The sequence below is a fragment of the Onychostruthus taczanowskii genome, unplaced genomic scaffold, assembly GCF_017590055.1.
Source record: "Onychostruthus taczanowskii isolate IOZ18803 unplaced genomic scaffold, ASM1759005v1 scaffold14, whole genome shotgun sequence".
NCBI lineage: Eukaryota > Metazoa > Chordata > Aves > Passeriformes > Passeridae > Onychostruthus > Onychostruthus taczanowskii.
Window position 1 is genome coordinate 10,140,366 of NW_024498573.1, and position 13,825 is coordinate 10,154,190.

The 13,825-nt window shown below is 44.1% G+C and overlaps 1 protein-coding gene across 1 annotated transcript in view; it reads left to right on the forward strand.

Moving 5' to 3' along the window:
• Window positions 1–674: 674 nt before the first annotated feature.
• FSTL4 (follistatin like 4) overlaps window positions 675–13,825 on the forward strand; it is a 211,367-nt gene continuing 198,216 nt past the window's right edge. The window contains exons 1-2 of the mRNA XM_041397665.1: window positions 675–718; window positions 4,989–5,124. Of these exons, the coding sequence (XP_041253599.1) occupies window positions 4,996–5,124 (129 nt within the window). The 5' untranslated portion in view covers window positions 675–718; window positions 4,989–4,995. The remainder of the gene's footprint in view (window positions 719–4,988; window positions 5,125–13,825) is intronic.

Genomic DNA, 13,825 nt, shown 5'->3' on the forward strand with positions numbered 1-13,825 from the left:
CATCACCTTTGCCTAAACCTCCTCTCAGCCTTTGGTACAAATTTGGTACAAATACCCACATGTTCTGGTTCTGTGGTCCTGCCATGCCTCCTGCTCACGGAAACATCCTTGTTAAAAACTTGACAAGAAATTATTATCTTGATTTTTTTTTTTTTTTTTTTTTGAAACGAGACTAAGAAGAGGAGAGTGAATGAATTCTAATGTTTGCCTCTCTTTATAAACATGGTTATGTGCAAATAGAAGGCACACCTCCAGAACAGCCCAGTGCCGTGCAGTGACTGCTGTGGCAAGTCACGGCGTCCCACCGCAGACAATCCGGTGTCCCGCGACGTCTCCCCCGTTTGACGGCCACACGGCGAGGGGCCAGCGGTCCCGTGTCCCGCTCCGGGCAGCGCATCGCCCCGCAGCAGCTCTCCCAGCACGGAGCTGCCGGGGCGGCTCAGCACCCGCACCGCGAGGTACCACCGGCCCCACGAGCATCCCCGGTGCTCCCGGCCCGGCGCCGGGATGCTCGCAGCCGTTGTCCGTCCCCCACCCCGGGGCGGTCCCGCCGCCCGCACAGGTGCCGGGATTGGGCGGAATATGCAAATGCAGCGCTGACGTCAGGCGGCTCCGGCCCGGAGAGCAGAAATAGGGCCGGCCCGGCCCGCGCCGCGCACTGCCCGCACCGGCCCCGCCGCGCTCCGCCCCGGCCCGAGCGGCCCCGGCTCTTCCCCAGGTGAGTGCGGCCGGAGCGCCCGCGGGTTCCGCTGCGTCCCCATCGCCGCCCGCGGAACCGCGCGGCTTCCCTGCGCTGTCCGCTCCGCGGGCGCGCCGGGCGCTCTCTCGGTGCCGCCGCGCCCCGCCGAGCGCTCACGCCGCGGGCCGGCCGCGGTAACAGGTGTGTGCCCGCCGGGGGCCGGGAGGCGCCGGAGCGGGGCGCGACGGGCTGCGAGCGGGGACCTCCTCTCCCGTACCTCGCGTGTGGCACCGTGGACGTGCCGCCGGCGGGGCGCGATGGGGCGGGCGCGGTGCCGCCCCTGGGCCGCGGTGCCGCAGCTGGGTGGCGCCGGGGGCCGGCGGTGGCAGCCGGGCCGGCCGGCCCGAGCGCGGCGAGCGGTACCCGGTACCGGCCGTGCTGCCCGCCCGCTGCCCAGCAAGGGATGCCCTGGGATTTCTCCGTCACGTCGGAGAAAAGCTGCTTTGAGACGTGTTGTGGGGCCAGCTTTGAAAACTAAGGCGAAATCTCTGCGAGGTTCAGGAGTTTCTTGGTAGTCCTGCATCCTTGTTGGATTGATGCTCCCCAGGTTTATTCCGGAGTATTGAAGTGTCTTGGAGAATTTCAATTAAATGAAATCTAATCAAATATAATAAGTGAAACTTAATCAAATGAAATATTTTAAAGTAGCTTTTGCCCAAATGGAAAATCTGATTTGTACTTAAACGTCAAAGCTGATTCCAATGAGTTCTTAATGTACCCAAACTTTAAGTATTTAACTGTGGACGGCTGACCGAATAATTATTCAATTTCATTATGTCTTGCCAAAACCATTGGCTTTTTTGCTTAATTTTGTAGCCTAGTTCTGTAGCGCTTAACAAGAAATTATGGATGTCTAAATTATTTTGCCAGCAATGGAAACGCTGTTTAGATAAGGCTGGAGCAATTGCAAAGGTTGATGGCAGGAACTAAGGACCAGATTCTTATCTGGTTTTAATAGCGTCAGTTTGAATAGAGGTAATAGTTATGTCCAAATGCTTTCTTTTTGCTATAGCAACAGTCAGAACTTCAGATAATTAAGTTCAGCCTCTTTCTGATGTGAAGCTTGTTGGAAATTATTGAAAGCTATTGCAAACCAGTAATTTCTCAAATAAGCTGCAGTTTAAGTAGCCCTGAAACAAAACCAATAACTGCTTTTGGCAAATTTTTTAATCTCATTGTGGTCACCGTAATTGAATTCATAACGCTTTTGTGTTGCGGAGGAGAAAGTTGTGGGATCACTGCAGGATCTGGTTGTTGCCTGTCACAGAAATGCTTTAAACAGTTCGTGCTGTTCTTCACTCAAAAGGCTAAGATGCTTAGTCCCTGTTGTTTTTCAAGGTGACCCTTTTTGCTTGAGTAGCTCCCAAGCCTGTGCCCTAAAACCTGTGCTTGTCTTTGGCTGGCATCTGCTTGCTGTTTTTCCACTGGAGACACTGCAGCAATTTGCTTTAAATTCGAGGCTCTCCCTGTGTGTTGGTACCTGCCCAGACCCCCTGGCCTTGGGATGGGTGTTTTGCTGTTGCCATCGTGTTTGAGCTGCTTCAGATGACAGTGCACAGCCTGGTGCTGCTGTACTTGTGGTGTCATTCCTGCTAGAGCAGTGCCAGCTGCAAGGAAAGCTGGAAGGCTGCTCCAGCTCAGAGGAGGAAACCACAACCTTCAGGTAAACTTTTTGGCTTTGCATAGTATATTCTTTATCACGAGGGCCAATATTTATTCTTTCTTTTGAGTATAAGTGCTTGTTTTATGCAGACATTTCTGTATGCAAGCTTTGATTTCTCTGGACAGTGATCTCCATAAAAGCTCAAATCCAGCAAATCTGTCCCTCCCTCGAGCAAGGAAAGGAAATGGGTAGTAAAACTTGCCTGAGCTTACAGTGGTGGTCTGGATCTATTCAATCAATTTGAGTTTTTTTGTTGACTTCAGGGCACTTTGAACCTGCAGTCTGGTAGCTGTATTGTATGGTGTAGCTGCAGACCAGGCTCTGCAAGGAGCCTTCCCTTTAGCTCAGGGTAAGGCTCAGGGTGCTGAGCTCTGGTTTAGGATGCCAGGTGACAAGAAAATGCTGTGTGACTCCAGGGTAAGCTCTCAGTTGATATTTATGGTACATATTTGTTGCTTGATTGAGGCTATTAAGATATATAATGTGTATTAATGTGTCCTCCTCTTACTGTGACTGAGAGCAATTAGTGTGCTGTCAGCATGCAATAAAAATAAGCAATTTCTAAACTGACTAAAGATGTTCTAGAAATTCTGTTTATAAAGCAACTACAGTTTCTATCAGGTAGTCTGCCCTTTCAGTTTCATCAGTGTTACAGATCCTAATCCAAATACCTTCATGCTTTCTGTCAGTTGTTTACTAAATATACATTAAACTAGTGATTTCCCTGTTTTGCTCCAGGATTGTAATTTCAAGCAGGATATGATTCAGAGGTCTCTAGAACTGCTGTTATTTGTTGTGATGGAATCAACTGAGCACACAAAATACCTCTATTAAAGGAAAAAAACAAAACCCAAACGCTGTGAGAAACAATGTTGCTGTGCAAGAGCAATTCATAAAGTAACATGTACTTGTCTTTTATTGATGTAGTGACTTTGGTTTATTAAATATTTATTTGTAGCCCCAGTAACATTACATCTGAGGTTCATAATTGGAATTTAGAAAGACTAATAAATTTTGATTTTGTCCTGAATGCTCTTCATTCAGTGTGTTTACATTAGTGCCAAGAAAAGGCATTGCCTGAGCTCTGTGGGTGCTGTGTACTGTGCTCAATCTAGTGATGGGGTGTCTTTGAGCAAACAAAATACCTAAGATTGTCACTGCTGGTGTAAATTAGGAGTGATGCATCAAGGCTTGGATATAACCTGTGGCAAATACGTGGCATGAAAACACTGTAAAATGAGACTTGTCAAGACAAAGTATGTCATGGTGAGTTAATTCAGCTTGGCTGAATTTTGCCATTAGCAGGTAACCCTCCTTGTTGATGTGTGTGGCTCAAGCCAGGCAGCAGCCTGTCCCTCATCTTCTAAAAATGCCATCACTTCATTAAGGGTCATTATGCCTCATTAATGGGTCCATTTTAGCCTTCCTCAGCCATCTCAGAAATGGTTCCAGGCCTGAATATTCCTTTGGTTTTTTAATTGTAGAAAGTAACTACACAATCTTGTGTTATTGTTATGGAGGAAGCACAGCTCCTGTTTGAGCCTCCAGGGTGCCAGTGCAGGGTTGTGGTGTGTGAAACACAGGAGTTCCTTCTGACACCACTTTGGGTAACTGCATTGGTGTTCTTTCCAAATTCATTAAAAAACCACACAAGACCAGAACCACTGCTCAAAGTGAATGCATATTTAGTGGGAACCTCTCCAGTTCCCTACAGATGTGGAGATGTGGTGGGCTTTTGCCAGGGAAATGGTGCTGCTTTTGAGTGGAGTGAGTGTGGGAGGGATTGGAAATGTCTCTGCTTGGGGCAGAGGAATTTGAGTGCAGAAATCAGACCCAGGTAGGACTCACCTCTGTCATGGCTGGAGAAACACACCAGCCCTCTTCAGCACAGGATTTGTTTTGTGTCTTTCAAGTTTAGGTGTGTTTGGTGACCGTCTGGGCAGGTGTCCTCATCGGGAGGATGCATGACTGTCCCTGTGTGCTGGTGTCAGCTGTCAGCCCTGTCTCACCCTCCACACCTGATCGTAGCCAAGGGGGTTGCCAGTGGCTGTATCTGTTCAAGGCAATGTCCCCCTCTGAGTCAGAGGGGAATGATGAAGTTATTTTCTGTCACACTGCTGGGAGCCTCCAGCTGTCAGAGAAGCAAAGGCGTGTGTCTGGCATTTTCCTGAAAATCTGCTGAGGATGCAGGTGTGAGTCCCTGACTGTGAGTGACCCTGTGCTGCTGGGGGCTCTGCAGAAGGGATAAAATTCACCCTTTGGCTTCTGCAGTACCACAAGATCATGTTCTGATGTGGTTTGCTTTTGGCCACAGTAGTTGAGAAATTCCAGGTCTCAGGTTCTGCAGGTGCTGTGTGCCAGCAGGCTGGGAACAGCACATCCCAAGGAAGAGAGTTTTGGGGTAAAACTACTTCAATATGGGAATTCATTACCAGTACACTGGAGGCTGCAAAGCTCTGTAGGCACTGTGTGGACAGACACTGTCAGCGGAAGCCTCTGTGCTACCAAACCTGAGCTGGGTTTTGTTGTAAGATGCATGTTCTATAACTGTTGTCTTTTTTTTTTTTTTTTTTTTTTATTTAACAGACTTGAAATGATGACATCAAGGAGCTTTTGGTGCTCTCTTGTACTGCTGGGGGTTTTCCCACTGGTCACAAGGGGATGGATGGATGTGGACCAGAGCAGGAGCCTGTATTCGGATGCGGGGAGGTTGCACCAAGAGGTACTGTACACCTGCTGCTGCTGCAGCCACCGCTCTTGTTTCTGTTCTTGGGCTCTGGGCAGGCTCTCCATATTGCAAACAGAAGACAAGCGTGGGCTTATCCATGTATATTTGTATTAAGCACCTCCCAAGGAGGTCAGTGAAAAGCAGTGAAGCAGAAACTCTTACGCTTATTTGGTATATTGGCATCATCTGGAAGTGAAATTGTGCATCTGGCTGTTGAGGAGATGCTGACTTTGCCCCAAAGACTTCACAGTGTGCTGTCCTGGGGCTGCTGACACCAGTGAAGCTAAATTTAACAAGCAAACTGTCCTGGCTCTTCACTTGGATCAGTAAACATTCAGGTGAAACCTAAAAAAAAGCTCTTTTGAAGGAAAGCTGAGCCATAGGTGGTTCTGAGAGAATCAGCAAAATTACTGCCCAAAGTGTTTCCCTCCAGACTTACAAATGTGATACTTTTCTGAAGCACAGAGGAGTAGAAAAGGGGGCAGGGAGCAGTGACTGCAGTGAGTGGTGATCTCCTTCCACCCCAGTGCCCATCCTGCTGGGGCTGGGGCAGGGCAGCAGTGCCTCCTCAGTGCTCATTCCTGGGCTCAGGGAGTGCACAAGCAGCTGAGCCTGTTCCCAGTGCTGAAGGTGACAGTGTTGGCTGCTGTCCCAGCAGTGTGGATGGAGCAGACCCTGTCCCAGCAGTGTTGGAGCAGCTGTCCCAGCAGGACACTGGATTTCTGAGCCAGAGCTCAGCACTGCTTGTGGCACAGATGTACTCTCAGATTTTCACAAGTCTGAGGCTGAGACGTGTGAATAAAGCCACAAAAATCTAGAACTGTGACTTTGTTGAGCTGTAAATGATGAATGAATGCTGAAACAATTTTAGCTATTTAATTAGTTCCTGTATGTATTTCCCTAAATGATTGCTCAGATGTCTGAAAGTGAGAGATGGTGCAGAAGGACAGGAAAAGGACACTTGGCTATTTTTTAGCTGCCATTGCCTTGAACACTTTTGTGCTGGCAGACACATCAGTCAGTGCCAGGCTAATGATAAGCCCTTGATGGATTCATGTTGCAACTGGATCTTTTAAGCCTCAGGATTTGGTTGTAGTTGGAGGATCCCATTTCTCCCAGTCACATTCTGTCTACAAATACCCAGTTATCTGCATTACATTTTAAGGTAATTAAAAAAGTGCTTTTTGCTGCTTAGCAGGGCTCAAAAGTCATTTCAGTGGTATTGGGTGTTCTACAGCTGTGAGGTCTGTTTCAGGTGTATTTTGTCCTTGAAGTATCCAACCTCTGTTCTGTAAAAGTGAAGAACAGCTCCCTTCCACACCTCCACTGTTATTTTGCTGCTGTGTAGGCTCAGGTAGTACACTGGCACTTTGCTAAACCTGTTCTTGCAGAATCTCTGATAAATTTTGCTTTTTTATTAAAAATTATTAAATATTTTGCATGCTTGTGCAGTTAAAAAAGTCTCATTCTTTACTAGTCCACATTAGTTTTGATTATTTTTAAGAAAGTTGCTCTGAGGAATTAAATTCATTACTCAATTTACTTTAACATAAATCATAGAATTATTATATTACTTGAAAGACACTAATTCATTTGATCTTTCTCTAAAGACCATAATGTTATTGTACCAATTACTTGATCTTGCTTGAGGTGGAAGGATCTCAGCTAAAAATGTATTTGCTCAGGTTTGCACAGAATTTAAGAAGTGTGAATATTAAAATTATGACTGTACAAAGAATGCAGTTAAAGTAGGGTCAAGAAATGTAAGTTATAAATCAGATTTTTGAAAAAAGTGTCTGTACAGAAAACTTGTTTCCACAAGAAATAGTGTTTATACAGTGTGGCACCAAACACCAAAATTAATGTGAATTCTCTGAGCACAGCTTTCAGGTAGGTCAGTGAAACTGAGATAATCACCTTTTGAGAGCAAACGGCAGTTACTTTCTCTTGCAGAAAATAATTTATCCCTAATACCTTTCTAATAATAAAAGTCACCTGAAATAATTTTCTAGCATTATAGGGCTTTGTTCAATTTGGAGCTCCTTATCCGTGAGAAGTTTGTTAGGTTCCAAATTTTATGGTGTGATTAATACATAGATCCATTAACATGCATTTTAAAAATATTGAATCACAACTAGAAATGCTCCTAGCAAGTCACTAAAACTGCTTTAAAAATGAATAAAATGTTAATTTACAGGTCAAATAATTTTGAAGTCTGCTCTGATGGAAAATTCCTGTGAACCTCATCAAAGCAAATACGTGGGTATGGGTCACTGACCTTCACTAATGTTTGTTCTGATCTACATAGGAACAAGTTTACTGAATCAAAAACATTGCTTAATTTATGTTCAGATTGCTAAATCAATTTCTTCATGGTATGTGGTAGAATTATTGCAGCTGTGCTTTGAATTTATTAAAGAAAATAAGACTACAAGGCTTTCTGATCAGAAACCAACCCTCTAATATAACAATGGTGTGTGTTTTTCTTGATGTGCAGCCTTTTGCCCCTCAAGTTTATGGGTGCTCCTGAGAAGAGGTTTCTTTTCTGGAATATTTTTAGTCCTGAGTAAAATAGTTAATAAATATGTATATGCAGTATGAAATTCCAGTTTCAATGAGAGAGCTAAAATAAAAAACATAATTTAAAAAAAAGACAGCATTAGTGTTTGACTGGAAAGCTGCAACATTCCTGGTTTGTATTAATTTTGGAGATTACTGCTGTGTTGTGTGAAATGTCTCATAGGCTGGTTCCAGGGCTTGCTGGAAAGCTCTTGAGGCTTCTGGGCATTGCATGTGGACTGGGGTGAAGCTTCTCATGGTTGAACCATCATGAGATTAAATCCTATTCAGTGGAATATATGCCGAAATATCAGATATATAGAGCTCACTATTCTGGGGTGTTGTTTTCGGACAAGTTTTTGCCTCTGCCTTCAGCAAGTCTGATTGCATGGGTGTTCTAGAGGTGACTACAATTCATGGGCAGCTCTGTGCTGGCTCAGAAGGGCTTTGGGTGGTCCTTGATACACCAGGTGATGTAGTCTAGGATCACCTCTTTCTTCTAGAATAGAATTTTCAAAAAATGTAGCTTTCTGAGTCCTTGCCAGTGGTAGTGAAGAGAGTTTCCAGTATGAGCAGAAGAGACAAACAATCTGGATCTGAAATAACGCTGGAGTTTGGGTTTGGAGGAGAACTTGGCCAGGAGGTTCTGATGGCAAGCCAGCAGTGCTCAGTCTCTGCTAGGTAATCCACACTAATGGCTCAGGCTGATTTTTTTCAGCCTCCTGGGATATTTTGCAAAGCATCTTATAAAATACTGAAATTTAACAGCCATCTTCTTCCATGCCCTGCTTTCTCTGTGAGAGGGTGATTTGCTGTGCATGCTGAAGCCAAGCTGGTTTTGCCGAGGTTCTTGGGGCAGACCTTGGATCTCATTTTGTGAACCTAAAATGAGCAGAGCAGTGCTGCAGGTCTTCATCAGCCCTTCCAGGAGCAGAGCTCCTCTAATGCATCATCACAGAACTGCATTTTGGAAATTTAAATTCTGTGTTATGTTTTCTGGGGCACTGCTGGTGGGTAGCTTGAATAATGTTGTCCTAGCTTGATAGTGTGCAAATGGAGAATAATTCTGTTTTGTGGTACATGGAGAGTTGTTTTGTGCTGCATTTTTAAGTATTTGGATGTCACCAAGCTCCTGAGCAGTGACAGTAAGGGCTGGCAGGCATTCTGTGGTTTGTTTAGGGCTACAGAACCATAACTGCTCTGTGGTTTCTAGAAATACTTAATTGCTTTAATTTGCCTTTCATGCCGCGCTATTTTTGCCACCCATCCTCCTACTTAAGAAGTCTCAGGAACCCGTGTACAGCCCCCCACGCTCCTATGGGGAGAAGAGCTGTGTCCCTGGGGAAGCTCCTCTGCACAGAGCTCACAGCTGATGCTCCATGTGCTCGTTTTTCAAGGCACCATAACCTTCTTCTTGCTGGCATTCGGCAGGTATTGCCTCTGTTGGCTATCCATTCTTTTTGTTCTTTAATTGTTACTTGAAGGAGAGCGTAGAGTCCCATCCCTGGAAGTGTTCAAGGCCGGGTTGGATGGGGCTCTGTGCAACCTGGTCTAGTGTGTTCCTGCCCCTGGCAGGGGGTTGGAATTGAATGATCTTTAGGGTCCCTTTGAATTCAAACCATTCTGTGGTTCTATGGCACCTGAACTGCTCAAAGTCTCAAAGTACAAATGTATGGCAAACAGCTGGATCAGACCAGCCCTTCAGTGCCCTCATGCCCAGAATAAAGCCTTTCTCTAGAATCCACTCACAAGTCCCAACTGTGCATTTCTAAGAGTATCAATTGTTGCTGAAATTGCTAGTTATATTCAGATTTTTAAATGTTGCATCACTTACTGCTGCATCTGAAGATGACACTAGGTTATTCTGTGCAGAAAGGGATTCATAGGGATGATTTTGGGCTCCTTCCCCCAGCAAAGTCATGTTTCCTAATCTGACAGACTAGGAAGGGATTTTTTTCTGAAGCAAGGTAAAAAATTGCAAATGCTTTTTTAGATAGAAGCTTTTTGCTTCTAGACACAATTTCAGAGGATGAGCTTGGAATAAAACAGGCACAGTGTATAAGTTTTGTATACAGTTGGAGATCTAATATCCTGGTATTTATTTTAACTGTTAATAATAGTAATGCATTGTCTACCATTTGAGTGTTCTTACTGCTTTTCAGTTTGGAGAAAGGAAGAAAAGAATCAGATTTGAGTTTCAATCTATACTGTGCTACAGCCTGCTGCTGCTTCAAGCATTAATAAAAGTACAGGGAGACAAGACTTAAGTTTATTTTTCTATCACTTTGGTATGTAGTGATAATTCACTCCTTGTTACCTGCATTTATGTGGTATCTCTAACAAGCAGTAATTGCTTTTTTGTAGAGCATCCTAAATCTTAACAGGTATTTTATCCCTGTGGAGATGAGAAGCTTTTGCTCTGAGTGCTGGTTACCAGAGCATCTGCAGCTCAAGGTGCTGTGCAGTGTTTTGATAATATTTATATTAGGTGTGTTGAGGTCCTTCCTCTGCATCTCCAACGTCCCCCTCCACTTTTTCTGTGTACTCACAGGGCTTAATAAATATATCTTATGGGATACTCTTGTACTTGAAGTACTAGAAAATGTGAAATTTGGAACAAGGCAGGTACTGTATACTTGAATAACAGAAGAAAATTAGAAGGATTTTGGTTTACATGAGTAGTTATGGCTCAATAGTGAGTGTCAGGGATTGTCTAGATGCATCTAAAGCACAATCTGAAGATGAAACTCCCTTGTTTGCTGTCCCTTACAGAATGGAAATCCTGCTTCCTTTATGTTTTTTTAAACTTGTGGTGGGATGCAGTGTGTGGTAGCTCATGGTGGTCCTGCACTGCCCAGTTTCCTGGGGGCTGTCACCTTCCAGCCAAGAGAACAGGCCCCCTGCTGCTGCACGGAGCAGTTTGTGGTGCCCTGGACGTTAATGACCTTGGATTTTGGGCTCCTGGGTGCTGTCTCTGGGAGCAGAGGGATGTGGGCTCGTGGTGCCTGGCTGTGTGCTGAGCTGTGGCACTCACTGACTGCAGGAATCAAATTTCAGGAAGTTTTTCTCATGTCACAGTTGAGCAACTGTGAAAAATCGTACTGAGATGGGGAAATGCTGGTATGATTCTGAAGAAGAGAATAAGACCAGAGTAAATCATGTTGCAAAAATAAAAGGAATCAAGGCAATCTTAACTTGGTTATGATGTGACAGAGGGTTAAACTTTCTGATATTCTGTTCAGAAGCCACTCAGCCTTAAAAGACTAAATGTTGAGCAATTTTTTTCCCAAATGTAGCATATTGTCCCTTTGAAACAAAGGTTGTAGCATTAGTTTTTAAAGGAATACAGTTTTACTTGAAGTACTTTTGACCACCAAGCAAGGGAATTCTTGGTTTTTAGTTTAGAAAGAGTATATCCACAGATTCGGGATTTCTAAAAACAGCCATCCCATGAGCTTCCCCATCACAACGTGGAAATTTATGGAGATATACCTGGGTTTCTCATCTGGAGTCCAGAACTAATAGTGAGTAAAATCAGAGCTGCAGTAATTATCTCAATTAGCTACCGTATGGATGAGCAGATGATGCTGTGTGATGTGAGACATCAGAGTTCCTCTGTGTTCACACCAGACAGTACAAATCTGACCTGCCAGTGTCCATACTGATAGCAAGCTTTCTCCAAACAGTAGCATGTGAGCTATTTTTTCCTCATGCCTGATCAAAAAAAAAAAAAAAAAAAAAGGGAGAAAATCCTGATTGTCAAACTAAGCCATGTATTAGTCATGTACTGTGCTGATACTCCAGTCCCCATGCACAGAGTCCCACCAACCCTGTACTGAGTGTCATTTCATAGAATGATTTGGGCTTGGGTCAAAAATTACGTAATTCTACTCCCCTGCCATGGGCAGGGACATCTTCCACTATCCCAGGTTGCTCCAAACCCCTTGCAGCCTGATCTTAAACACTGCCAGGGATGGGGCACCCACAGCTTCTCTGGGCAGCCTGTGCCAGGGCCTCCCCACCCTCACAGGGAGGAATTTATTCCTAATATCTAATCTAAATCTATCTTGTTTGCATGACCCCTCACTGGAGATAAAGAGGAGAAGGCTCTGAAGGGAGGAAAAAAATCCATGGCATGGTAATCTATTAATAGGATCAGCCACTTCTTTATTAATTTGCTAAATGAGTTAGGACTGTATATTTAGAAATTGTACAGCAGTTAGGCTGATCCTGAGAGCAGGTCCCTGGAGACCTGGAGTGTGCAGAGGTAACATCTGATTTATTGTGAGACCCAGCATGAGCCCAGCTGCAGGGACTGCTTTTGATTTATCTGCTTGTACTGCCTTGTCTCCCACAAAGGGTCTGGTAAGGCCAGCAATGCAGGGAACTTGTGGATTTGGAGTGTTACCTGTTCTTTTGCCTCTCTTCTTCTGCACTAATTGTTTTATTGTTTATTGCTGCTGCTTGTGTTTTTTTTTTTTTTTTGATTTATTTTTTGTAAGTTTTGGGGGGTTTTTTGCCAAGTCCCCTGTATTAAATTTTGGTTATAAAAAGGGGTGCCTTTTTACTGAATCTAAAGCAGTATTAAAGGGCAAGAGACTGAAACCATTGCAAGGTTACCTGATTGATTATTGTGCTTGAGGCAGTTGGTATTTCTTTGGTATCTGCATTGGTGATCCATGCTCAGGATCATTCCCTGCTGGGATCAGAGGCCAGTAACAAACAGGGGTGGGAAATGCACAGCCATGTGAAAATCTCTTAATACTGAATTAATCCTGGGAAGTGTTCAAGGCCAGGTTGAACAGACCTAGTGGAAGCTGTCCCTGCCTGTGGCAGGGCGTTTGGAGCAAGATGAGCTTTATTGCTCCTCCCAACCCAAACCATTCTGTGATTCTACACAGAACAGCCCCAAAGTGGTTTTGCTGCTTGCATCCATTGCTAATGACCACTGGAAAACCTGTTTGTAGCACGCTGGCTACCAAGCACTGTTTTATGTTGTGTATTCCCTCTGTGTTGTTGTGTTTTAACTCTGCACAATGGAGTTCCCAATGCTCTGTGTTTGTTGTGAATGAAATCTGATTTATCACTACTGCTCTGCTCATCCATGGACCCATGACTCATCATTAATTAGGAGATATAACATAAACTAGCTCTTATTCCTTTTCTAAGAGCAGAAAAGGGCTTTGTGCAAACCAGTTGTTAAATGGCATCAGGACCAACATGGTATTGGTACAACAAATAAAAGCAAATGGCATTGGTACAACACGCTGCAGCTACAGGGGAGTGAAACAGTGTGACAGCAGGGACTGAACTCTATTTGATTTTGATTTTCACCCCTCCTAATCCAGGTAGAAATATCTGTCATACTTGATGAATCTGGTCCTTTGGAGATGCAGTTTTTCTTTAGCTACATGTCTGGTGAAAGGCAATCCCGAAGCAAACATACTGCATTGATTTCCACATAGTGATTAGGCACTTCAGACACAGAACAGAAGGACCTTTCATTCTGTACTCAATTGACTAACATTAAAAAGTAGGAAATAGGTGCTAAAAGTGAACCTTGACAAATAAAATTGTTATATTGCACTAATGAAATGCTATTTAAAGCGGTACATGAAGAAGCTTTTTAGAAGGAATGGAAAATCCAAAACAGTTTTTTCCCTTCAAAGCAGATGATTTATGCACTGATAAAATTAGATTTTTAGTTAAAGGAATTTGCAGTCATTAAATGGTGCCCATGAAATAAGTCTCATTTATAACCATCTGCTTTATGGCTTCTGCAGAAAAAGTATTCCTCAGGCAATGCATTCAAGAACTTTGGTGTCATTTTTATCAAAATAGTTTGGTTTTCTACTGGTAATGCTATTAAAACCTCTGAAACCTCTGTGATTTTATTTTTTTAACTGGAGATCAGTATCATCTTCAAGGGAAGTCTACCTGGAGCTGCTACCTTTTTGTACTGTACTTTAAACCCTGCTTTTTTCCATTTTTTTGTATCCTGAAATCTTGACCATTCTCAGTGTCATTGGAGGTTTCTCTGGGGAAGGGATGTTTTGGGGGACACACCAAGTGCTGCTGTTTTCCCAGGAACAAGAAGTGATGGCTTGCAGCCTGACCTCGTGTTCTCCCACTGCAG